General features: G+C 37.9%; 1 protein-coding gene across 6 annotated transcripts in view; it reads left to right on the forward strand.

Annotated features, from left to right (window-relative positions):
• The window catches only part of Immp1l (inner mitochondrial membrane peptidase subunit 1), a 52,021-nt gene that overhangs the window by 15,938 nt on the left and 10,640 nt on the right, over positions 1 to 25,443 (forward strand). For 3 of the 6 annotated variants that reach the window (XM_076929388.1, XM_076929389.1, XM_034494464.2), the window contains 4 exons: positions 2,286 to 2,395; positions 11,750 to 11,883; positions 13,738 to 13,826; positions 17,617 to 17,743. In XM_076929388.1, the coding sequence (XP_076785503.1) occupies positions 11,779 to 11,883; positions 13,738 to 13,826; positions 17,617 to 17,743 (321 nt within the window). In that variant the 5' untranslated portion in view covers positions 2,286 to 2,395; positions 11,750 to 11,778. The remainder of the gene's footprint in view (positions 1 to 2,285; positions 2,396 to 11,749; positions 11,884 to 13,737; positions 13,827 to 17,616; positions 17,744 to 25,443) is intronic. The other 3 variants (XM_076929390.1, XM_034494463.2, XM_076929392.1) reach the window with 1 other exon arrangement.

A 25,443-nucleotide genomic window follows, 5' to 3' on the forward strand; every position in this document is an offset into this window, starting at 1 on the left:
TTAAAAGGATGTTAGATTTAACAGAACATTCCAAACACTGCCCCTGTTCACAGTCCCCTCCCCCCCCCAAAGTCCCTCCCCCATGCCCCTTTATCCTCTGAGAGGGTGGGCCCTCCCCATGAATCAACTCTTTCCAGGATTAGGGGCATCATCTCCCACTGAGGCCAGACACAGCAGTCCTGTTGAGGATCCCATAGTTGGGCTACAGCTTTAGGGACAGCCCCCTCTCCAGTTGTTGGAAGACCCACATGGAGACTGAGCTGCATATGTGTGTTTGTGATTGACGAAAGTGACTGAAGTAATATGTTATAGATCTCATAATTTTTAACTGATGAGGGAAATTTATAGAATCATCCCAAAGTTAAGAATGGTTAAATCTTATGTTTCTGAAAATGGTGAGCAGACTTCTACGGCCTCAAATGTCAGTCAAAGACCTTTTTGGGGCTTCCTTCCTAGGACTTGTTAAAATTGTCTCTTTGCTTGCAAGTGTTCATTACTAGGGCCAAGAGCATGAGAATCAGAGTTACGAATTTCTAATTTAGGTTGATATTCAGTTGAGGTTATTTTGATGCTACAGTCAAAGTGAAGGAGTGTTGATTGCCTTAAACCTGAGAAGGATGCTGGATTTTTTTTCCTCTTGGAATAAAATAAAAAGGCTTAATAAAATCTTCATAGATTGTGGGATCAGAGTGTTCCAAATTTGTAGTTTTTGAACATGGGAAGTAAACTGGGCAAATCTTACAGTTGATTTAATGTTTATAGATTTGGTCAATTCCTGAGCAGTCCTAAGGGTGATTTTGCTATAACAGGAGTTTGAATTGTGTTGATCGGAGAGGCTGCTGTGTGAACATGAGTGACTGAGCCATTGAGCAGTGTGTACCATGCAACACTTGTACCTTTGTTCTCTCCTTTGTTAAAGTAACCTCCATTTAGGAACATAAGTGGATACATATCTTACAGTTGCTTCATATTCATTGTTCTATGGAAAAACATGGTTTTTAAAGTAACTTCATATCAGATATGTCAAAATAACTTTTTTTTTCTGGCCCAAATGGAAGTAAATACAGCAATAGTGTTGTTTCTGAGAAAGGGTCTCATGTATTCCAGGTTAGCCTTAAATTCCCTACACTGAACTCCTGCTCTGCTCACCTCCACTTCCCCATGACTGAGAGCCGCCACATGCTGCTAGCTTGTGGCTAAGACTAACATTTTTATAACTTGCAATAAGTCTTCTTAGTGCAGTAATACTAACAAAACAATATTAATCATTGCTTTAGTTGGTTGCTAAAATGTTCAAAAGCCTATAGTCTCAGTATTTGACACATGAAAATTTCTCCCTGTACTTGATACAAAATGCCTTCTCAAAGAATTTCATACCTAAGTCATCATTTATGGGCCATTTATGGCTTTGGAAAGTCTGAAATTACTTAAGTCTATTTCAACCCTTTGATCTAAATTAGAATTGTAGAGTTAGTTAGTGCCAATGCCTCCAAACACTTAAATAAAGGAATCTCTTGTGTCTGGCTTTTGGAATTCACTTTGTTCAATTTTTGTTGTTGGTTTTACTATAAAGTCCAACTTCTCTTTTCTCTGTGTCACTTTTTATTCTCATAGATCTGATACTTGCAGAAACATTTCTTTCACTGAAAATGAGAGATGTATAGCATCAGAGGAGAATGTAGGGCCAAATGGCTCTGTATGCTCTGAATTATGTGAATAGTTCTCAAAATCTCTGTCCCTTGTTTTCTTCATTTGTAAAATGAGATTCTTGAATACTGAGCAAGTTAGCATCTGTAAAGTAACTACAACAGTGCCTGGCACACAGCAAACATTACTACTTAAGGACTTTCTGTTATTCTGATACTTGGCATTTTCATATATATATATATATATATATATATATATATATATATATATGTATATACACACACACACATACATACATATACATACAGAAACCGACTATGTGCTCCAGCATACTTACAGATCTTCTTATAAGTAATGTAAAATAATGTGGAAAGACACCAGCTTTGCTTCCTTCTGACCAACATTACTTGAATTTTGCTATATTACTAGGGAAGGTCATTCTGCATATCTCTTGCTATATTGACAGTCACCATTTATGAACACTTTGTTTTTCTTAGCTTTCCCACTAATTTTAATAGTGTACATGTTCTTCTTTTAGGGATTGATTCATTATGTTAATGACATAAATTTTTATGTCACTAGTTTTTAGAACATATAAATATAATAGGGAATAAAAGGTGCCATTTTTTGTTTCTTAGGTAGAATTAGAGTTTTGAAGCACAGGCTTCAAAGCACAAGCCTGTAATCCTAGCTACTTGGGAAGTGGAAGCAAGAAATTTGCAGATTCAAGGCCTGCCTGGGCTAAAAGGTGAGTCAGGGCCAGCCCGCCTCAACAAATTAGTGAGAATGTGCTTCAGAGTCAAAGCTGTCAAAGCGTCTGAGGCCATCCCTCAGTGGTAGGTGCTTGCCTAGCATGCTGCACACCCTAGTTTCAGTTTTGAATGCTCATGCTCTCCACATCTACCCACAACACAGCTAGGATATGGTAATTTATATAGCATATGGTAGTGAATAGATGAACAAGGTTACTGAGACTAAATGTTAGCCTCCTTGAGAATTTATAATTGTAGCTTTCAAATGTTACTTTGCTTTAGAGTCGCCTGGAGAACTTGTTCATATAGAACACTGAGCCACATTCCCAAAGTATGCCATTATATATCTTGAGCTTGCCTCCAATAATTTGAATTTATATTTCAAAAGATTGCTAGTTGAAGCTATTTTCTGGTTTTTTTTTTTTTTTTGGGGGGGGGGTACATTTGGATAATTTTGAGATTTATGTGTTAGTACCCTGATGATGTAAGTAGAATAATGGCCCTCTAAAAACCTCTATCTCCTAATCCCTGAACCTGTGAACACTTTATTGTTTGTGGTAAAAGGAATTTGAAGATAGGATTAAAGTAAGAACATTGATCATCATAGATTACTTTGAGATGAATGTAGTTATAAGTGTCTTTGTTAGTAAGAGAATGGGGAGGGGCCATTGAGTGATGGAGAATTGCAAGGCTATGAGATGAAGGAAAGGAACTCTGAGCTGATGAATGCTGGTAAAAGCCAAGGATTTGTACCTAAAACATCTGGAAAGGATATTGTTTAATTCTGACCTGCAGGCTGTGAATTTATATATTTGTATTGTTTTATGCTGTTAGATTTATGGTAATTTGTTTCAGTAGTCATGTACTAGTAATGGCACATCAGTAACTAACTCTTAGTTTACTAGTTGACTTTATGTCAGGAATTCTTGATCTCAGCTCATGATTGAGAAAACAAAAGCATGTGAGACAGTTTCTACCTTACATTTCTACAAGACTGAAAAGCTACCAACATCTGAGTCCCTTCTTTACACATATAGTCTGGGTCTGAGATGAGGGAATGGTGTCATTCACAATGGGCATATTTTCCCACTTCTATATAATTAACACAACCTTCCACAGACCAGCCTAATCTAGATAGTCCTTCATTGAGAGTCTTAAGTGAGTCTAGATTGTGCCAAGTTGATAAAACTCACCATTGTAGACATAGGGAGTCATGGGAACAGGCCAGAGCAACAGTGGGGTTGACAGTGGGGTGGGGGTGTCCAAACCCCAGAAATTTCATCCTGAGATTTGCAAGAGTAGGATTGCTGTCCCATGCCCCCAGGCCTGCATGTCCCAGCATATGTAGCCCTGTGCCCCTGATTTTTGTCTCACCAGTGGAGATTATACAGCTGGTAACCAGGTTAAACTTCCTTTCCTCTTATAAGTCACGTCCAGCAGCACCTGAAATTCCTATTCATTCAAATGAGGTATCCCCAGCACTTTAGCCTTGGCCAATGATGTACACTCCCCAAAGGTTTAAATAAATAGCCTTTGTTTCCCCAATAAATGGAACCAGTTCTCAGAAGCTATTCCTGTGTGTGTGTGTGTGTGTGTGTTCTTTGCCTGTGCACTCACCACCAAACAAGATCCTGCCTCTACCCACCTGCCTGTCTCCCTCCAGTCTAATCTGGTGTTGTGAAATGGGTCTAGCTACGCCAAGGGTAGAAGTGGACACAGGGCCTCAAACCAGCCTGTGCTCTACTCTCTTTTTTCCTTTAGATTTCTAATACTTTTTGTTTCCTTCATTGTCTACCTGTTTTCATGTTTTAGTTCCCAATCTACATACTAGTTCACTTCGTCTTTTTCTTTTCTTAGCATCAAGCAGAACTTTAATGCCAGTTGTGACAGTAGCTGCAAAAGGCTAATGTTCTTAGTAAAAACAAAACAACTACAAAATCTAGCTAAGTTATACAGACTATTTCTTTAAAAGTATGGTATGAATACAGAGGCCCCCAGAGGGGATAATCCTAGGTTGTACAAATGGAGAAAGAGAGTAAGCAGCAATCTGACATATTCATTGTTCTGCTTCCTAACTGTGGATGTCATGTTACCAGGTACTTTAAGCTCCTGTCTTCATGATTTCCCTGCCATGATCCAGTACCCTAAGCTGTGAACCACAATAAACCATCTCACTCTTAAGTTGCTTTTTGTCAGCGTATTTTATCACAGCGACAGAGAGAGGAGCAGGGGGAAGGGGGAAGAGAGACATTAAATAATCCAATGGGAACATATACTATTTTTTATCAACTCATTAGATTGTGATTTTACTGTCAACTTATGGAGAATAACCAGGAGCAATGGCAATGTTTGGTGGTCTGTGGGCCCCAATTGGCCAGCAATGCTTGAGAAGTAACTCATTCCTGGCACTAGGGTTTGTATTTGCCATAGCTAAACTTTTTTTTTTTTTTTTCAGAGTAAATGTATATATTATTTCCATGTCCATTTCTGTATCCTTCTTAAACATTTTAAGTTTTCTTTATTTTAAAGTGATATTTCACATGAATTTTAAAGGTTCAATTATGTTACAAATATGATTCTTAGAAAGAAGGTATCTGTTTCTGGAAACAAACCAACAAAAACAATAACAAAAAACTATGTTGATAGAGTTAAGTCTCATTATTTCTTTGTTCTTGGATATTTCTGCCTATAAGCTGGCTATAACTGCTAATGTTAATAGAAAAAAGATCTTTAAGTTACTATTTTAGTTTCTGTTGTTTTGAAGAATATAATCCTCATTGGAAAAGAAAATTATATTTCTAATTTTTTTTTGTCTAAAACCTTTAGTCATTAGTTTCACATACATACTTTTAGATAATTTGCACATATATAAAATTTTACATGACTAACATGGTGCCTGGATTTTTCAGCCCCAAATGTAGATATGTGTAACCTATGTAGATAGACCTCCACTTATCTCATAGACTAGAATTAGAGCCATCCATGATTGTTTCTTGTTCTTTTCCATTTATTTTCTCTCTAGATTTTCTCAAATCTGCCAGTTTTGGTTCATCTCCATTGTTACCATTACATTATATGTGCCAATGCATTTTGCCTGCCCACTGCCCAATGAACATTTCTGCTCTCATCCTTGCTGCAGTCCTTGCGCTACACAACAGTGAGAACAGTCGTGAAAACTGTCAGAGCAATTGTATTATTTGCTTAAGACTGGTCATGGTTTCCTATTCTATTGTAATAGAATCCAAATTTCTGTGAGACTTCAACTGACTCTTCCTATCACTCAAATATCATTTTTATTGATATCATATTATTGATCAGTTTCCTTTCAGTTCAGTTACATGCATGCTGTTGTCTGCTTATAATTTTCTTATGTGTTTTTTTTTTAGGTCATAACATCAATGGCATTTATCTTAGCTAATTCCTAATACATCATAAACAGATGGCTCATTGTTTTCAGTTACTGTATCATAGTTTTTCGTTAAAGAAATCACTTAATATATTTTTGCTTTTGTTTTGTGTGTATAATATCTGCCCCAGTAAACTATAAACTTTATGCAGATAGGCACTGCACTGTGTTCACTATAGTACACTGCTGAATGAACTTAGTCTATTATGCTTGGAACATAGAGTAGTGTGATTAAATTTTGTTGGATGAATTAAGACTTGAAGACACTCATTGTTGCACAAAGAGTTGTTCTAAAAAGGTTTATTCAAGCTGTGTTTGGTAGCACATACATAATCTCAACAATTAGGAGGCTGAGGCAAAAGAATGACAAGTTCAAGACTAGCCTAGGCTATAATGAGACCCTGATACATAGTGTTGTATTTTATAAAGAAAATTAAAAAGACAGTATAGAATAGCCCAGATTTAACAATTAACATTTTCCATAGTAACTTTCTTCTTCCCTGTATATGAATACTATCTTAGTTAAGGATATTATCCATGTGATAAAACACCATGACCAAAAAGCAAATTGGGGAAAAAGGATTTATTAGGTTTACATTTCCACATCACAGTACATCTCAAAGAAAGTCAGGATAGGAACTCAAAGAAAGTCAGGATAGGAACTCAAGCAGGGAAAGAACCTAGAGGAAGGGGCTGATGCTGAGGCCATGGAATAGTGTTGCTTACTGGCTCACTTGCTCCTTTTGGCTTGGTCAGCCTATTTTTTAATAGCACCCAAGACCATCTGCCCAGGGAAGCACCACACATAATGGGCTGGGCCCTCTCCTATTAGTCACTAGTTAAAAAAATGTCCTACAGGTTTGCCTATAGCCTGAGGCTTTTTCTCAATTAAGGTTTCCTCTTCTGATGACTCCAGCTTCTGTCAAGTTGGCATCTGACTAGGCAGTACACACACACACACAGAGAGAGAGAGAGAGAGAGAGAGAGAGAGAGAGAGAGAGAGACAGAGACAGAGACAGAGACAGAGACAGAGACAGAGACAGACAGAGACAGACAGGTTTATAGGAATTTGTTTATATGTTTTTATCTGTTTATATCAGTATAACATCATATCAGTAATAGAAGTGAACTTTATGAAAAGATATGGTAAATGTGAGTTATTTTAAACAATCAGTGCTAACCTTCTGTCTAGCATAGTAATTTTTTTTACTTTTCTTTCTTTTTTTATTGGATATTATATTTACATTTGAGATTTTATCCCCTTACCCCATTCCCCCCACCACCCAGGAACCCCTTATCCTATCCCCCCTCCTCTTGCTTCTATGAGAATGTGCCCTCACCTACCCCTCACTCCCACCTCCCCACCCTCGAATTCCCCACACTCAGTGTTCAGCCTTCAAGTGACCAAAGATCTTCTCTCCCACCTATGCCCGACAAGGTCATCCTCCCCTTCATGTACAGCTGGAGTCATGGGTCCCTCCCTATGTGCTCCCAGACTGATGGTTTAGACCCTGGGGAGCTCTGGTTGGTTGGTATTGTTGCTCTCCTCATGGGGCCACAAACCCTTTCAGCTCCTTCAGTCTTCTCTCTAACTTCTCCATTGGGAACCCCTTGATCAGATCAGTGGTTAGCTGTGAGCATCTGCCTCTGAATATGTCAGACTCTGGCAGACCTCTAAGGGGACAACTATATCAGGCTTTTATCAGCCTGCACTTTCTGACATCCACATCAGCATCTATCTTTGGTGACTACTGCACGTGGAATGGATAACCAAGTGGAATGGTCTCCAGACAGCCCCTCCTTCAGTTTCTGTCCCACACTTTGTCTCCATATTTGCTCCTCTGGGTATTTTGTTATTCCTTCTAAGTGGGACCTAGGCATCCACACTTGTTCTTCCTTCTTCATGAGCTTCGTGTGGTCTGTTAATTGAATCTTGGCTATTTCAAGCTTTTGGGCTAATATCCGCTTATGAGTGAGTAAATATCATGTGTTTTTTTTGTGTGATTGGGTTACCTCACTCAGGATGATATTTTCTAGTTCCATCCATTTACCTACAAATTTCTCCAATTCATTATTTTTAATAGCTGAGTTATACTCCGAATTAAGGAATTTGATGTTTGGCTGAATTTGGGCTGAGGCAGGGGGATTATATTTAGTTGATTGATAATCTTGGACTATAGATTAAGACAGTTTTTCCTGTTTATAATGTATAGTTTGACCTTTTGCTCAGGTTAGTGTTCACTTGGTCCCTTTTTCCCTTTCCTTTCTTTCTGCTTCCTTCCCTCCTCTCATCCCTGTCTCCCTCTCTTTCTCTCTCTTTTTTCTTTCTTAGGCCTGTATGTACGTACCTCTAGCTAGCCTGGAATCATTATGTAGGTCAGACTGGCCTTGAACTCTCAGGGATCTTTTTGTTTTTGCTTCCTGAGTGTGTGCTACCTTGCCTTACTAAGTGATTTACTTCTCTCTTTTGAACCCCCGCCACCACCATGTCTTTCTTCTTGAGATAGTATCTCTATATAGTCCTGGCTGTCCTAGAACTCACTATGTAGACCAGGCTGGCCTCAACTCACAGAGAATCCTCCTGGCTCTGCTTTTCAAGTGCTAGGATTAAAAGGATACAATGCCATGCCTGGCTCTGATCTATTTTTTAATGATGTCATATTACAGCAGACACTCAGAAATTACTTTTTCTAAAAAGCATTGACTTCTCACTTTTCCTTTTTATTTGGTACATTTAAGCATATTAAACATGGCAGAAGCACTCAATATTATCTAATTTACCACCTAAAACCTAAAAGCACAGAGATAAGTCATTTTTTTAAACTTGTACTTGCCTTGAAGTCCAGCAATAACTGGAAGAGGTCTCCTGATATAGGCCTTCCTTCACAGGAAAGTATTTATCCTTGAATAGGGGCTATACCCTTGGGCAGCAGCAGTTGAATGAAAAACCAAATAAAAAGGAAGGTCATCGACTGCTCGGTTATAGTGAAGGAGAAAGTTTATTGTAGATAAAAGGGACAGCATAGCCAGAGGGAGAAACATTTGGGAGAGACCAGAGTGGTCATGACACTGAGCTGTGTGAGGAAAGTGGGGAGAGCAAGGGAGATGGGAAAGGAACTGGGTGCAGCCATCAAGAGGACAAAAGGTTTTAAAAAAGGGTAGGGGGAGCAGGCTAGGTACCCTTTTACCAAAATGGCTAGATTATATAGGGAAGAGCCTCTAGAGAAAGGGCAGTTCATCTTGTGCTGGAGAGTTTGAGACAGAGGGTAGGATATGCCAGCCACGCTTTGTAACAGATGGATAGAGGGATGCTTGGAGAATCTGTCACCCAGGTCCACTTTGATATGTTAAATAGGCCCCTCTGCTATTTGTCCCAGTGTTTTAGACTTAACAGGTAGCAGTCAGTAATCATCCTACAGGAAGGTGAGAGCTTCCACTGACATTAGTGGATCATCCATAGGACCTTTTGTTGGGTACCAAAATTGTAATGGAATAAGATTTGTATTATTATATATCAAATGTGGATGGATGAGGCTTAGGAAAGATTGCCTCAAACAGCATGTTCCTGTTTACAAGCAATTATAGGAACTTTGAGAGAAGGGGTAATTTTTATTTTTTGCAGGGGGTAGAGGGGAATTATAGTATTATTTTTCTCTCACATTCCCAGTCATCTAACTCCCGCAGCAGTGCCACATAGGTCCACATTTCCAAATTTCCGAGCTAGCTGGGATCGCACTCTTGCAAACCCACGCTCCACCAAGGTTACCTTTCCCTGAAGCTCAGTTGAATCGATGAGAGATGAAAATCACCAGACAATCTTAGTTTAGAATCAACAGATAACACAATTGCTCCTCTCGGAATCTATCATTCTAAATTTACTAATTATTCTATGTTGGAAATCTTCTGTGACAGATCCTGATGGATTCCACCACCAGATCTATAGTCCCTGGCCTTACATCTTGTCCTGCCTTGCTCCTGCCCTCCAAAAGGAAGACCCCTCCTCTGGCTTTTCCTTTCCTCTCTCTGACTTGGAAGGCCTGCCTTCTCGCCCAGTGATTGGCTTCTTGTTGTCTTTCTTATTTAATCAGTTAGGGGAAAATTCCAGTACATGCTAGTGTGCACACACGCACATACATACACATACACTAAAAAAATTTATATATATATACATATATACATATATATATATGTATATATATATAATTTGTGCCTTTTCATAGTACCTATGGGTTCATTAAATTAGTAGTCAGTAGTTGCCAGCAATAGCAGGAGATCCTGCACTGTGGTGGTGTGTGTTTCAGCAGGAATTCTGAAACCTCCCTTCAAGTGAAGCTCGGATTTCTTTGTTACAGAAAAGAATTTTAGGATACATGAATGTGAAGCAAAGTTAGATTATATTAAGGTTTCTTGTTTGTTTGTTTGTTTATTCTGGATAGGCTTGCTATGTGTTGCCCTTGCTGTCCTGGAACTAACTCATAAAGATCTGCCTTCTGACTCCAAGGGTATGCACCATGACTGCCTGGCTTTTATTAAGATTTTTAAACATAGATTTAAGCTCAGTTATTAAATGAGGAGAGTCGCATGTAATAGAAAGATAATGGTACTGTTTCTCCTTTCTCTCCCCTCTCCCCTCTCCCCTCTCCCCTCTCCCCTCTCCCCTCTCCCCTCTCCCCTCTCCCCTCTCCCCTCTCCCCTCTCCCCTCTCCCCTCTTCCCCTCTATCCTCTCCCTTCTCCCCTCTCCCCTCTCCTCCTCTCCCCCTCTCTTCTCCCCTCTCCCCTCTTCCCCTCTATCCTCTCCCTTCTCCCCTCTCCCCTCTCCTCCTCTCTCCCCTCTCTTCTCCCCTCTCTCCTCTCCCCTCTCCCTCCCTCTTCCCTCTCCTCCCCTCTCCCCTCTCCTCCCCTCTCCCCTCTCCTCCCTTCTCCCCTCTCCTCCCCCCTCTCCTCCCCTCTCCCCTCTCCTCTCTCCTCCCCTCTCCCCTCTTCCCCTCTATCCTCTCCCTTCTCCCCTCTCCCTCCCTCTCCCCTCTCTTCCCCTCTCCCCCCTCTCCCCTCTCCTCCCCTCTCCCCTCTCCTCCCCTCTTCCCCTCTATCCTCTCCCTTCTCCCCTCTCCCTCCCTCTCCCCTCTCTTCCCCTCTCCCCTCTCCCCTCTCTTCTCCCCTCTCTCCTCTCCCCTCTCCCTCCCTCTCCCCTCTCTTCTCCCCTCTCCCCTCTCTCCTCCCCTCTCCCCTCTCTTCCCCTCTCACCTCTCCTCCCCTCTCCCCTCTTCCCCTCTCTCCTCTCCCTTCTCCCCTCTCCCTCCCTCTCCCATCTCTTCTCCCCTCTCTCCTCTCCCCTCTCCCTCCCTCTCCCCTCTCTTCTCCCCTCTCCCCTCTCTTCTCCCCTCTCCCCTCTCTTCTCCCCTCTCTTTTCCCCTCTCCTCCCCTCTCTTCCCCTCCCTTCCCTCCTCCTCCTCCTCCTCCTCCTCCTCCTCCTCCTCCTCCTCCTCCTCCTCCTCCTCCTCCTCCTCCTCCTCCTTCTCTCTCTCTCTCTCTCTCTCTCTTTCTCTTCCCCCCCTCTCTGGGTCAGAATGGGAGGGGAGGGCAGATTCATTCAAGTTTAGTAATGGCTCTTAATATGATTTTGGAGGTTTCTGAGGTTTGGAGGTTATGTTGTTTAAAGATTTCAAGGACTGAGTAAAATGTTTTGGTGTGGTCATCCTTATCAGGCCCTTTTTCTTTTCTTTAGTAATGAGCTCATAAGGTGGTTTTTATGAGATGCTGGTTATCTTAAGTCATGAAACTCAGTCACTTACATGATCAGTAACAGATGAAGTAAACCAATTTGTGTCAACTGTACTGATTACAGTTTGTTCATTCTATGTCTGATGAGATATTTTACAGTAGATCTCTTTCTGAATTGTTTTCAGAAATGCTAATCAAAAACTTTTTGAAATTTTCCATCAGGCTAGTGGTGGTAGAGTCAACATCGAAGTATGCTTCGAGGTGTTCTGGGAAAGGCCTTTCGACTTGCTGGCTATACCATTCAGTATGGCTGTATAGCTCATTGTGCTTTTGAATATGTTGGTGGTGTTGTAATGGTAAGTTTCTACATTTAGGAATTTAATTTTTAAATAAAACCTGTTTAAAGGAAGGAGACATTGTTGTTTTTATTTTTAATTGCTTGAAGTCATTTCATGAAAATTAAAACATAAAATCTTTCTAAATATTGAGATAAAAGGTGGGTTTGGGTTTGGGTGTAGTGACACACACTTGTAGTCCAGACATTGAGGCAGTAGATTGTGAGTTCAGGGTAGGGCTAGGCTCCAGACTGAGTTCATGTCCACCTTGGCATGCATAATAAGACTCTGTCACAATTATCTCCCACCCATCCCTCCTCAGCCACAAATCAAAACAAACCTTGCCTCAAAACCTAACAAGGCCAGTGAGAACCCAGCTGGTAATGTGCTTGCCACCAAGTCTGATGCCAGCATCCACATGGTGGAGAAAGAACTGATTTTCACAAGTTGTCCTTTGACCTTTGTGGGCAGTCTGTGGCAAGTACACCCCCTCCCCCACATCCCCATAAAATAATGGTAAGAAATAATAAAACCAAACAAACAAGCAAAAGAGTATGTTTGCACCTGCACCAGAATAAAATGTAAGAACCATTGAATCATTATTTTTATGTACTGTGTTTAGCAGGGCACAAACAATGGTCTTGATAACTTGAATATAAATAGTAATCATCTGAGTGCTATTGTGCTTTCTAGAAAATAGTCAGTGCTGTTCACTTCTTACCTTACATTGTCTGTTGTCCCTGTGTAAGGAATTTATTCTACTCAAGAGGAAACTCTCAGGCTCAGAAAGCTACCTTATTCCAGGTCTTATAGTTAGTAGATAAAAGACAGAATCTCAACACAAATTCATCTGATGTTTAAAACTACTCATAACTACCAAATTTGTTACTAAAGCAAATGATTACTCTGATAAGATCAGCAGTAAATATTGGTTGGCTTTCCCCCAACCAATGTTTGTTTTCAGTTATCTCATCACAAATCTGAAAACTCAAAATGTTCAAATATTTGTTATGTAAGTGAAACAATATTTGGCTGGCCAGACAGCCAATAGTTTTTGGGGGGCTGTTGTTGTTTTTATATTGGTTTTACCTTAAGAGATTGATAGTTATAATAAACCTTATTTGAGCAGAAGTAAAGGATATACATGGATTTAGCTAATACTCTTCCCCTTAAGTCTTGACAATGACATTAGTACTTTTAGAAGAAGCAGGCCTAAACTTCATTGTTATTTATTATTTTATTTAAATGTTTATTATTTTGTCTTTTTTTTTTGAGTAAAAGAGTTAAATGATAGAAGAGATAGAAACTGTTGTTTATATTTTAAGTGGCAATTGTTACTCCAGTGTTAGGCATATAAAAGACTGTTCAGACATACAGATTCTAATGTCTTTAGAGTACATCTCATTGTGTTGATGTTTTTCAGTAGAGAATATAAGATGCAGCCCCATGATGCTAAGTAAGCATTTGCCTGGGAGAGGAAGAAGGATGTCAGTTCTCAGAGAATGAACAATGTAAAGTTGCTTTAAAAATTCCACAATGGGCACTGAGAGATGTCTGAGAAAACCAAGGAAGTCCATCATTCATTCAACAAATATTTATCAAACATTAACACCATGCTGAGTATTCTTCTTGGCAGTGGAGATTTACATAGCTAGGAAACTAAGACAAGGTCCCAGTGTTCCTCATGGAGTTTAGTTCTATAGGGTTGGCAAAGATAATGTTATTTTGTTTATGTCTTATAAACTAATGCCAAACAATTAAAATATGGTCTGTTTTGAAAAGAACATTTATCAAATTTTCTTCTCTTAAGCCTGCCCAAATGATCTCTGTAAATTTAAAAGAGATTTGAGCTCAGAAGATTACCTTTCTTTTCAGTGTTCTGGACCATCAATGGAACCCACAATTCAAAATTCAGATATTGTCTTTGCAGAAAATCTTAGCCGACATTTTTACGGCATCCAAAGGTAAATTTCTATCATGGATATAATTATAGTGAAAGGTATATAAACTGTATTTTTTCTGTAATTTCTAACTTTGTTTTAAAAATCCTTTTATAAGTATTAAGTAGACAACAATTTTAAATATTTTCTGTTTATTTGAGAACATTTTAATAGTCAACATGTACAGAGTCTGTGGTCACTTGCCATCCATCACAATAGTTAGTCCTTATTCAAATATACATGAAAGCCTCATTCTCTTAGTAGGTTCTTAAAATGCTTTCATTCCAAAGCAAGAACTATTCAGTGACTTGTAAATTATGGCTTTGTATGTGTCTGGGAATGAGGAATTCGGTCTGAAGAATTTGGTCCAATGTAGTTTTCCAGATCCGACAAATTATTGAGTATTAATTAGTAAATACATTGTTATCAAATTTCCCAAAACTCTACTGCAAGTGGCTCAAAACCCTGTGCTACTATTTATCTCAAGGCATGCTCCTTTGGAATGGATGTCAAATTCTAACTTTGTGTATTTTCTAAACTGTACCTCTCTAAAATTTTTTATAGAGTTAGAAAAAGACTGAGCCAGCTTTTATCTCTGTGACCTACAAATGATTCCCACTACTGGTATTTAGTGTAGAAGGGAGGGTTAGGCACTCTTTCATTGTCCACCTTTGTTGTAGCCCATTTCCCAGTATTGAAAATTGAGAATACTATGAAACTGTTCTTTCCTTTGGACTCTCACTGACCCTTGATTCTGTACACAAAATTTTACTATTCAAGATATATGGTCTAATAAAGTCCCATGAAAGTTGTTCAGATCTTTTTCCTGTAATAACCTCAAGAAAAATACTTGTAGATTTGGGGATTGTAAATTAAAACTACACAATAGGCATAGTTATCTCCATTTGTTTTTTGAATTGCCAAAATAGCCTAGTGACTTATCCTCACTGTAGCATGAAGGCAAGTTGCTACTGCATGCCAGTACATTGTAACCCTTAAATGTCCTTAACAGTACACTGGACTAGCTAATAGTTTGCTACTGCTCTTGTTTTTATCTATCCGTCTGTCCGTCTGTCTATCTATCTATCTATCTTTTATTTTATTGGATATTTTCTTTATTTACACTTCAAATGCTATTTCCTGGTTTCCCTTCTGGAAACCCCCTATCCCATGCCCTCTCCCCCTGCTTCTTTGAGGTTGTTCCCCTACCCATCCACCCACTCACATCTGCCTCCTCACTCTTAAATTCCCCTACACTGGGGCATAGAGCTTTCTTTATTTAAAATACTTTTTGCAGTCAGATGAATAATAGAAATAAGTACATTCAGGAAACTAAGATTCTTTGAAGATTTTATTTTGTGCTCTGTTTATTCAGGAGTATGTAGAGTATCTTGAATCTGGCATTCATATGAAACAAAAAAATACCTTAGAAACAAGGCAGGAAGCTGATACTGCTTTGAAAATATTACTCCCTTCATTTGGTTTGCTGTACCTTAGGACTAAGATTGCAATGGGATAAATTTCTGATTCTTATTGCTTTCTGTTCTTATTGCTTCTCCTAGTCAAGCTATATGGTCTAACAGAGTCCACAGAAGTTGTTCAGACCTTTTTCCTGTACTAAGGGAAGGCCAGACTTCTGTTTTGTGTAAGAATAAAAGTTTGTATTTGTAGAATGTAAAGTACACAGGTCTCTTGTCCATTAGCTTCAGGAATTCTTTGTACTTAAGTCAGTCTCCTGTTACTAATTCTTATTCTTATTAAAAAAAAAAAAAAAAGCTAATGGGCATCTACTTTATAAGTATGTTATACATTACATCACAGCAGTGATGCTGTGAGTGAAACACTGGCATTTGACTTGGTGGCTAGTTCACCACCTAATAGGCAGAAAGGATGTTGATAACCATATTTTTAATTTAATAATTTGTTTTTGGAACTTTGAGAGAGAGTAGCCCATGCTAGCTTGAAGCTTACTATCTAGTACTGGCTGGCTCCGCACTCATAGTGATCCTTCTGCCTCAGCCTCCCAACTGCTAAGAGTCACAAAGCACCACACCCAACAAGAAGTGTAATGGGAAAGGAAATTTTAAGTACTGGTTCTGTTATTAAATTATTAAACTATTAAATAGTTTTAAAAACTCCCTGTAAAGAAGGCAAAAGTCCAGGAGTATATATTTTGATTTATCTACATATACATAGCTAGAATAGTAGAAATATATTAATAGTTTCAATTAACATTGATCTCTGTAAAACCAACCTAACTAAATTATGACTTCAGTGTTGCTATCTTCAGACTTTAAGTGTTACATTGTTGTATCAAATAACATAAGCAAGGCATGAAGATGATTTCTTCTTTCAAAGACACACTTGATAGTTTTTCATGTGAACAGTTCCACTGACATTTCAAAAAACAAAACAACAACAACAACAAAAACCAACCAACCAAACAAACCCCATGCTTTTCTGGCCCAGTTATAGAAGTAAATGGCTTGATACTATTCAGCTTTAGAAATAGAAGCTTCACAATGTGGTTGTTGACAATACTATTTTTTGTTGCCTGTAAAATTCTGATAAAATGGTGTCCTTTATTCTTTTACATAGAAATGTTTCTTATGAGTTGCTCCTTGATTTGGCTGTTGGGGAAAATTTTGTATTACCTTTTTCTTAAACATAATCTTATTAATGATGACAAATTAGTGTCATCATCTGTCCTTTTCTTGTTGCTAGGGACCAAATCTGGGACTTCCTGTATGCCAGATAAGCCACTCTATCATTGAACAATATCCACAACCCTCTTAATTTGGAGTAGGGGCTACCAAAATGCCTAGAAGTTGTTTAATACTTACAATGTGGCAGCAGTCAGGGTCTTCATTTTTTTTTCAATTTTGGCCTATTAGAACAGAGTCTTTTCTTCCTTTTATTTTTATGGATTTTTATGTTGTTATAGCTTTTATAAATAACATCAAAGTATATAAAATTATATCTGGAATTACAGTTACTAAATATGTTAGATGTTAAAAAATGTTAGCATAATTTCTATATTCCTTGTTTTATGCAGGAAGAAACACTACATTCCATTTGGTTGGGTTATCATTCCTACCCCAAATCCATGGCTATGATAGTTGTGCATGTGTGGATGTTTTGAAACATAGTTTCACTGTGTGCTCTGTTTGCTTTTGAATTTGTTTTATAGTTTACACTATCCTCCAAATTATAATTCTTCCCTTCTTGGGTTTTGGGATTACAGGCATGCATCATGATGCCTGGAATAAAACCTCCTTTTTTTTTTTTCTTCTCTTACTACATAGAATGTTTTCTCTTCCATATGTAATGATTCATATTATATACTTGGCATCATACCTATTGTATAATACATGTTTGCTTAACTATTAGTGTTTTATTTGGTTGTGTCTCATTTTTCCCTCAAACGTAAGTCTGTCCTGTAAATTATGACTTAAATGAATTATATAATATATATTGTTATTCTTTAGTTTTTGAATTTTGGGGAAGTAGACAATCTTTCTTCAATTTTAGTGCTCTAGAATTGGATACAGAAATAATACATAGTAGAAATAATTCTCATGAGATTATTAGAGAGTATCAGTAATTTTATATGGAATTTTTATGTCCTTGAGTGTGTTCTAACTAAATATCAGTTACAATACTTTATAAAATGATAAATATATGAGGGTCAGTATATGAAAGGATAAAAGGTATGTCTTTATTTAGGTCATTTTACAAAATTATTAAAGCAGTCCTATGTATGTGGTTATGCTTCCTAATAATACTGATACTTTTCCTTTTTTTTTCTCTTCAGAGGTGACATTGTAATTGCAAAAAGTCCGAGTGATCCAAAATCAAATATCTGTAAAAGAGTAATTGGTTTGGAAGGAGACAAAATCCTTACCACTAGTCCATCTGATATCTTTAAGAGCCGTAGTTATGTAAGTAATGTTTCAATCATATTATTTTCTTTTCATAGTCGATTAATATTAACTGAATACACTGAGAAAATAAAATGGTCTTTCAAAATGTTTGTATTGAGGTGGAGGGTGGCTCAGCAGTTAAGGACACATACTGTTCTTCCAGAGGACCCAGATTTGAGCCCCAGCACCCAAATCAGGTGACACATAACCCCCTGTAACTCCAACTCCAGAAGATTCAACATTTTTGTACACTTTAGGCACAGGCATTCACATGCACACAGATATATACATATATGCATATTAAAACTAATAACTTAAAAATATTTGTATTAGCATATATTAATTGTATATTTTATAGTGGGTTTCACAGTGACCTCATATATGTATATTAGTACATTAGTACTTTGATGATATTCATCTCCCATTCCTCCTGCCATTCCAGCTAATTTACCTTTTCTTGTTAGTGAATTCCTCTTTTACTTTCCTGTCTAGTTTTGGTTGTTGTTTTGATTTTATTGTTGGTGATCCAGTGAATTTCATTGGAGTTGCTAATAAGAGCACAAGTGGGTACAAAGTTATTTATTCCACTAGTAGATACCACTAGAGAAAATCTCTCCTCCCACTTCCACTCCACAAACCATTAATTGCAATAGCTCTTCGGGTAAAATCACGTGTTTAGAAATCCTACCCACTTTATGACAGGACCTAGTTTTGAGCAGGTCTCATCAGGTAGTTAGAGCTTTTGTGAGTTTGAGAGTGAGAGTCATTTGATGTCTAGAAAATGGTGTTCTATAGCACTCCATCCCATTCTCTGTTCTAACATTCTTGCTGCCCCCTATGTGTCCAAGAGAGGATGATACATATGTCTCACTTATGGTTGAACATTTAACGTTCACTTATCCTCAGTGCCATGAAGAGCTGAGAAAAGAAGCATCTCTGGTCAGAGCTGACAGTGATGTGATAAAACAGCATAATCAAAAGCAACTTGGAAAGAAAGGTTTTATTTCAGCTTACAACTCCTAGGGCACACTCCATCACTGAGAGAAGTCAGCACAGGAAATTTGAGGCAGGAACTGAAACAGTGCAAGAAAGAACACTGCTTCCTGGCTTGTTCTTCATGGCTTACTCACCCTGCTTTTGTATATAACTTAGGACTACTTGCCCTGGGTTAGCACAATCCAGAGCTGCCTGGATCCTTCCACATCAGTCAGTCAAGACAATGCCTAGTAGACTTGCCTGTAGAGTCTTACGGATACATTCCCTCTCAATTGAAAGTCCTCCTTTTATGTTAACCAACAGAGGGCATAGGCAAAATTACTTTGTGGGCAAACAAACAAAAATGTTGGAGGTAATTTAGCAGGAATATCATGTCCATTTAGCAAACAACTGTTGTTTTCCCATTATGCCATGATCTTCCAAGTCATGGGCTTTCGATGAAGTTGACAGTACCATGAACTCCATCCTGCAGAACAGACCCCAAATCCAGTTAGGAAGCAGTTAACTGCCTCCATAATATGTGTATGCATATGCCAGTGGGCACATCTCGCTTGACCAGTCAGGAATAGTGCTTGGAGAAAGAATCTTTCTTTGTATTTGAATTTAAGAAAATATTTTACCAAGTAGAGTTTAAATATATTAAAAACAATAACACTTGTTCATGATAATATTTTACATATTTTAGTTCTTTCTAAAATCCTATAGAATCACCCCAATTTGAAGAGAAACTATATTTACATAATCTTAAAATGTCTGTCAGGAGATATTCATTACATATGAAATAGTAATAATTTAATATGTAAAGAAACCAGTTAGACACCACCCTTACCAGTGGTCAAGGTCAACCTTCACCTGTACTAAGACTTACCAATATAATGTAGATTAAAACACAAAGAAGAACACATGACTTTTATAATCAAGAGAAAACATCAAATTATGGGTTGAGAAGATTCTAGAATACAGTTGACTAGTGCAAACAAATGTCATCACTGAGTGTGGTGGCACATGAAGGATCCCCAGAGTGAGTTCAAGGTGACCCTAAACTACATAGCAAGACCCTGCCTTACAACAGTCAGAATGGAGGGCCAAGAATGGAAAACCAAGAATGGTGGAAGAACTCTCCTAGGCAAGAGCAGGATGAGAGGACAGATGCCTAAAAGCAGTATGATGTCCTCACTTCTGGGCAACTAGGCTGCCTTCAAGTTTGCAATTTTGCTGACTCAGCCTTCCAGGAAACTAGGATTACAGGCATGAACCATCTATACATAGTATAGATTCTTGCTTTAGAAAGTTCTTTCTTTTATTAGTTAACATCTTTAGAAAAACCAGCTGAAGGCTTAGTCTTTTTTTTTTTTCCCATTCTTTATTGGATATTTTACTTGTTTACAATACAGATGTCATCCCTTTTCCCCATTTCCCCTCCCTAGAATCCCCTATCCTATACCCCCTCTTCCTTTATGCTTTTATACCATTTTGATTACATTCATGTATTAAGGTCGGTTCTAGTTTGAGGGTCTAGCCATGCAAATAGTCAAGAAACAAGCAAGACAACAAACACAAATAGTCAAAGAAAAAGCAAGGCATTAAACCCAGTTACATCAACACTCCCATGATCACTGTTTCTAAAGGCCTATCAGGATGACCAAAGTATCTGAGCCTACTTCCCTATTCTAGCCCAAGGTCATTTTCATGTCTGAAGCCTACTTCCTTGTTCCAGCCTAAAATTTAGATTCCTGTCTGAAATTACTTCTTTGTTCTGGCCTAATATTTAGATTCCTGCCTGAGATTACTTCTTTGTTGTAGCCTACGATTTAGAATCCTACCTGAAATTACTTCTTTGTTCTAGTCTAGTATCAGATTGTCCTTGGCCAATATCATATTCCTGCCAAGCAGCCCCTTTCCTTGTCCTTGGCCCATGTCTGCTTCTTACCAAGCTGCTCCAAAGGCTCTCCACCTCTCCCCCTTTTTTATTTCGTTAACAAGACTGAGCCTGTCTTTGGTTGTTCTGACAAGAATGCCTTCCTTACCCATCATGGAATACGCATTATCAAAGGCAGTGCATTACTGTCTTAGGTTGGTAAGGCTCTGTGCAGAATCTTACCCGTCCTTTGCTTGCCAACCTGTTAATTTAGTAACTCTGTCCGGGGGTCCATTTTCAGGTTTAAGCCATGTACTTTGGCTGCCAACATGTTGATGTTGTTAAAGATGGGCAGGAATAAAAGTATTCCCAGGACAAGAAGGGCTAGCCTGATCAAGCTATATATGCCATTCCTGAGGTTTGTCCACAATGGAAATACTGAGCTCAGGCCATGGATAATTTTATCGGCAATATCTGCAGCATCAAAGATCAACAGAGCAGCCTTCTTTAAATTTATAATCTCACTATGCAAAGTTAACACACCCAGAGAGGTGTTAGGATTATGCCAAATATCCTACAGGTGTCTTTAAACTTTTTTCTAATTATAATGACAATCATTGTGAATTTCAAAAGTGACACTACTCCAATGATATTTATCATGACACTTGGGATGGCTCCTAACTCTTGAACCCTGAACCTCCTTCAGATAATTTGAATGAGTTATAGAGCATCATTCGTTGTTTCAGATACCTATATAAATCCTTTTGTATATTCAATACATTAGTAACATTTTTTTGCTAGATGGTTAACAAAAATAGTTGTCTTAACTCCTGTGTCAATGCTATTGCAGAAGCAGTGGTGCTAGCTATTAATGGAATTAAAGCTGTTATACCAGCAATAATCAAGTCGGCTACCCTCTTGCTTCTGCTTAAAGCCTAACTCACTTCAAGCTTTTTTCAGAGAATCAAACTTTTCTAATACTCAGGGGAGTGAAATGAAAGCTGTTTGATAGACTCTTGTGACAGGCATGCCAGGATTTAACACACTAACATAATTGGAAATTATACAGTCAATGCAACTTACAATAAATGCTGTAGAAGAGATAAAACCAATTTTAGCTTGACAATTCAAAGAGTCTTAAAACATGCACTAACCCTTGTTTGAAATCCAGATCCTGTCTCAACATTATCTCTTGGTACCCTAACATCATAGTGAGCTACAGCTGGCTTCCAAATATGTCTCTGACAAAGTTCAGATCCAGTCTTCCAAAAGTAGACTGTTATTTCCCACATTGGATTGATTTCTAGACCAGTACATGACTGAGTCCTAATAGCTGGGCACCTTTAAGAAGAGTACAAATCTCTTTTCTATTCTCTATCCCACAAGGTCTAAAAACTTGAGGCAAGGCAGCTTGTCCCATCTGGGGTATATTCAAGTAAAGGAGGGTCAAAAACATATGTCCAATACAGCTCCCCAGTCACCCTTGTCAGGGCACTCAACAAGGCTTAGTCTTTTTAACCCTTTAAATATTTAGAATAAAAATTGCATATCAACTTATCTTTACACACAGAAGAGTGGAGAGGGAGTAGGACTTAAGAATAACAAGCAGATATGTACTATGTTGGTTCTTCCCCCAGTCACACGGCTATATCATACAGCTTATGGGAAAACATGGTGGCCCTTTCTTTACTCAGCATATACTCTCTTTGATAACTAGAGCTTAATTTTCTTCTTTAAATTTTGTGTGTTGCTATCAAATTATACAAATGTCTGCTAACCAATTTCACCTATGTTCTTTCCTAAAATAAGCTAATAATTGAAGTTTGTCTTTGTCATTGTTCCTTCATTTTTGAACCTCGATAGCTTGATTACTCTATTAAGAGAGTTTGCCCAATAGTTTATTAGTCTATTATTGTACCATTGAAAATGGAGTCTGGCTCAGCCATGTAAATGATTTGTTGACATATATTGCTATAGATCTAGACACAGAGTAATTGTTAGCTGATAGTGATGATAGCCTGGTGTCAGGTAATTCGTTTTTCTACTGTGGCTTTCTTTATGAACATTGTATCGTTTTATTCTTCAGAATTGTCAGTGTGTCATATGCCTTTATCCTCACATGACTATTCTCATACCATGAGGTATTCTAGTGATATCTAAGTTGTTTTAGCAAAAAAGAATCTACTTCAGATCACAAATAGTTTTGTCAAGAGTCAGAACAAGAAAGATATCCTTATTATGTGCATAAATACTTCAATTTATGTATGCTGGTTTCTTTGTTAAAATCAGACTAGGAATATCGGGGCTAGAACGTTTACATCAAAATCCTTGCTCTGAGTAATCAGAGAAGACAACCAGAGAATTACAAAATGTGAACTTTTTGAATATTCTATTTAAGGAAAATGTTAATCAAATTTTTTATGTCTAATGAATGAGCAAGTTAGAGGCCACTGCCATTGTTTTCCCAGGAGTGTTCCATTGACTTTGGTGTTTGTAAGTGCAGGGTATATAACTGAAATAAACTTTGTAGAATGGTAAACTCAGTCACTATGATTGTGACACAATTAAGTAGGGAGTAGAAGTATTTGTCTGATAAGAAAACTATGTAATGGGGAGGTTAAGTAGACCACCTCTTTCAAACAGGAGTTGTGTTTTAAATGCCAAAAGCTTGTTTCCAGATATATATCCCCCACCAGGTCATTACATTTCTTCAGAACAGGCTCTACTTATCTACTATTTCAACTCCCATCTCATCAAATTTTTCTTCTTAAATATATTCAATCTTTGCTATTTTAAAAAAGAAAGGCAATTATTTCTGGTCAGGAATAATATTATTTGTTCAAGAAGCTAGGTGTTTTGTGTTTAGAATTTATTTAATTTTTATTTATTTGTCTGTCTGTGATTGTGTGCTGTGTGTGTAATGGTCTCTGAGGAGGCCAGAAGAGGCTGTGGGGTCCTCTGGAGCTACAGTTACAAGTGCTTGTATATTGCTTGCTTTGGGTGCTGCACCATCTTTGTAGCCCCAGAAGTCAATATTTTCTGAGCTTTTCTAGGCTCAGTTTTTTATGTCTCAAGAATTGCACAGCTATTACAGAACCACTTTAGCAAGTGTATCCTATTGATCAGGTGATTTCTAACAAAAATTCATACATGTTTGGAATACTCTAAAAATATACCCCAAGCTGCTTGTGACATTTGCCCCTTTAGAGTATTGTTCCTTGGAATATACTAGTATTGTGTTTTATAAAATAGTTTTTTTTATTTTACCTATGCATTCCTTTAGGAGAACCATTCATATTTATGTCAGTTGAACTACACAGTAAAGGTATCAGTATGATGTGTGTTTTCAATTGGTGGCAAAACCATTTATTCTATTATGTAGGAGGCTCAACTAGTAATAACACCACATTATCAGTGATGCCTAGAATATGCTGTGTGGCATACAAGAGAAGTCGTGTTGTTTGTAAGTTTGGCAAAACCTTAACTTAAGCAGATTCTGGTTAAATAGTGTAGACCCATTTTATTTAGAGTCCTAAAGGATTGCTGTACTTCTAGCTAGTAATGGAAATACAACTGTGCAGCAAGAAGAAAGCTGAGTTACAGTACACTACGAAATATTTAAATCAAACTGACAATATGCAGAACAGTCTCACCAATTAGATAGCATTGGAAAATGGCGACTTTACATCGTTAATGTTAATAGTCCTTTAATGTAGACTGTATGTTTAGGATACAGTTGAAACCCCTGAATATCCTAATGCTGGTTTTCTGTTTGTTTAAGTGTCATTTGCCTTCGCTAAATGTTGCAACCATCTGGTCTTGTATTAACCAGTTATATTATTAACAGAAAAAGTACTTCTGTGTGGGGAGAGGAATCATCAGGTGAAAGGGCTTGTTTATTATAAGTTGCTGATACACTAAATTCTAGGTCATTTAGATAGAAGGACTACCTAATAATGTCACTTACTACACTATATCTAAGCAAGGGACTTGCTTTTTTGCAAACTCTGGTGATAAAAGCTGTACCACACATCCATTTCTCAGCAACAGCTCCAGGTAATCAATCAGGGCATGCTACTAATGCCTTAATTGCAGCTGGTATGGAGGATTATGTTTACTCTCTTGCTAAAGTGAAATTCACTACGGAGATGACCTGGTTCTTTCATCCTATAGCTAACACAGTTCAGAAGACAAATATCACCAATAGTTTACTAGTCTGAAGTGTTTTCTTGCTTAGATGTTAACAGTAAAGAATCATCTCTTAGGCCTCTCATTTCAGAGTTTCTGGTGCCTTCTCTGAACACTTTCACAATAGTTTAAACTTAAGAATTATTTTAGAATTTTGTTTTATAGTCTCTTCCTGTATATCTGCACAACAGAAGAGGACATCAGGTCCCATTAATAGATGGTTGTAAGCCACCATATCATTGCTCTGGACCTCTAAAAGAGCAACCAATGCTCTAAACCACCGAGCCATCTCTCCAGCTCTATAGTCCTATTCTTACATGTCTGAAAATATGTTTATGAAGATCAGCATTTGTGGTTGAAGATTAGATAGCTGTTCTGAAAGTAATGTATATTGAAGATTAGATAGCTGTTCTGAAATTAATGCATATTGAACACTAGGAGTATTTCAGTGATTTATATTTAAACAGTAGTAATACTATTGGTGAGAATCTAGACTTAATCTAGTACAGAAATATGTGTGTTTCGGTATATAAGTTAATTGATGCTTCTTCACTTCAATGTTGCCTAAATGTAATTGAGAAAAAATAAGAAAGAATGAAATTGTATGCAGCTGTTCAATAAAGTGCTGAACCCTACTCCAAACTCTGCTGTGATTAAAGAGAAATGCTCCACCTGT

This window comes from Arvicanthis niloticus, chromosome 2 (genome assembly GCF_011762505.2).
Source record: "Arvicanthis niloticus isolate mArvNil1 chromosome 2, mArvNil1.pat.X, whole genome shotgun sequence".
Taxonomy (NCBI): domain Eukaryota; kingdom Metazoa; phylum Chordata; class Mammalia; order Rodentia; family Muridae; genus Arvicanthis; species Arvicanthis niloticus.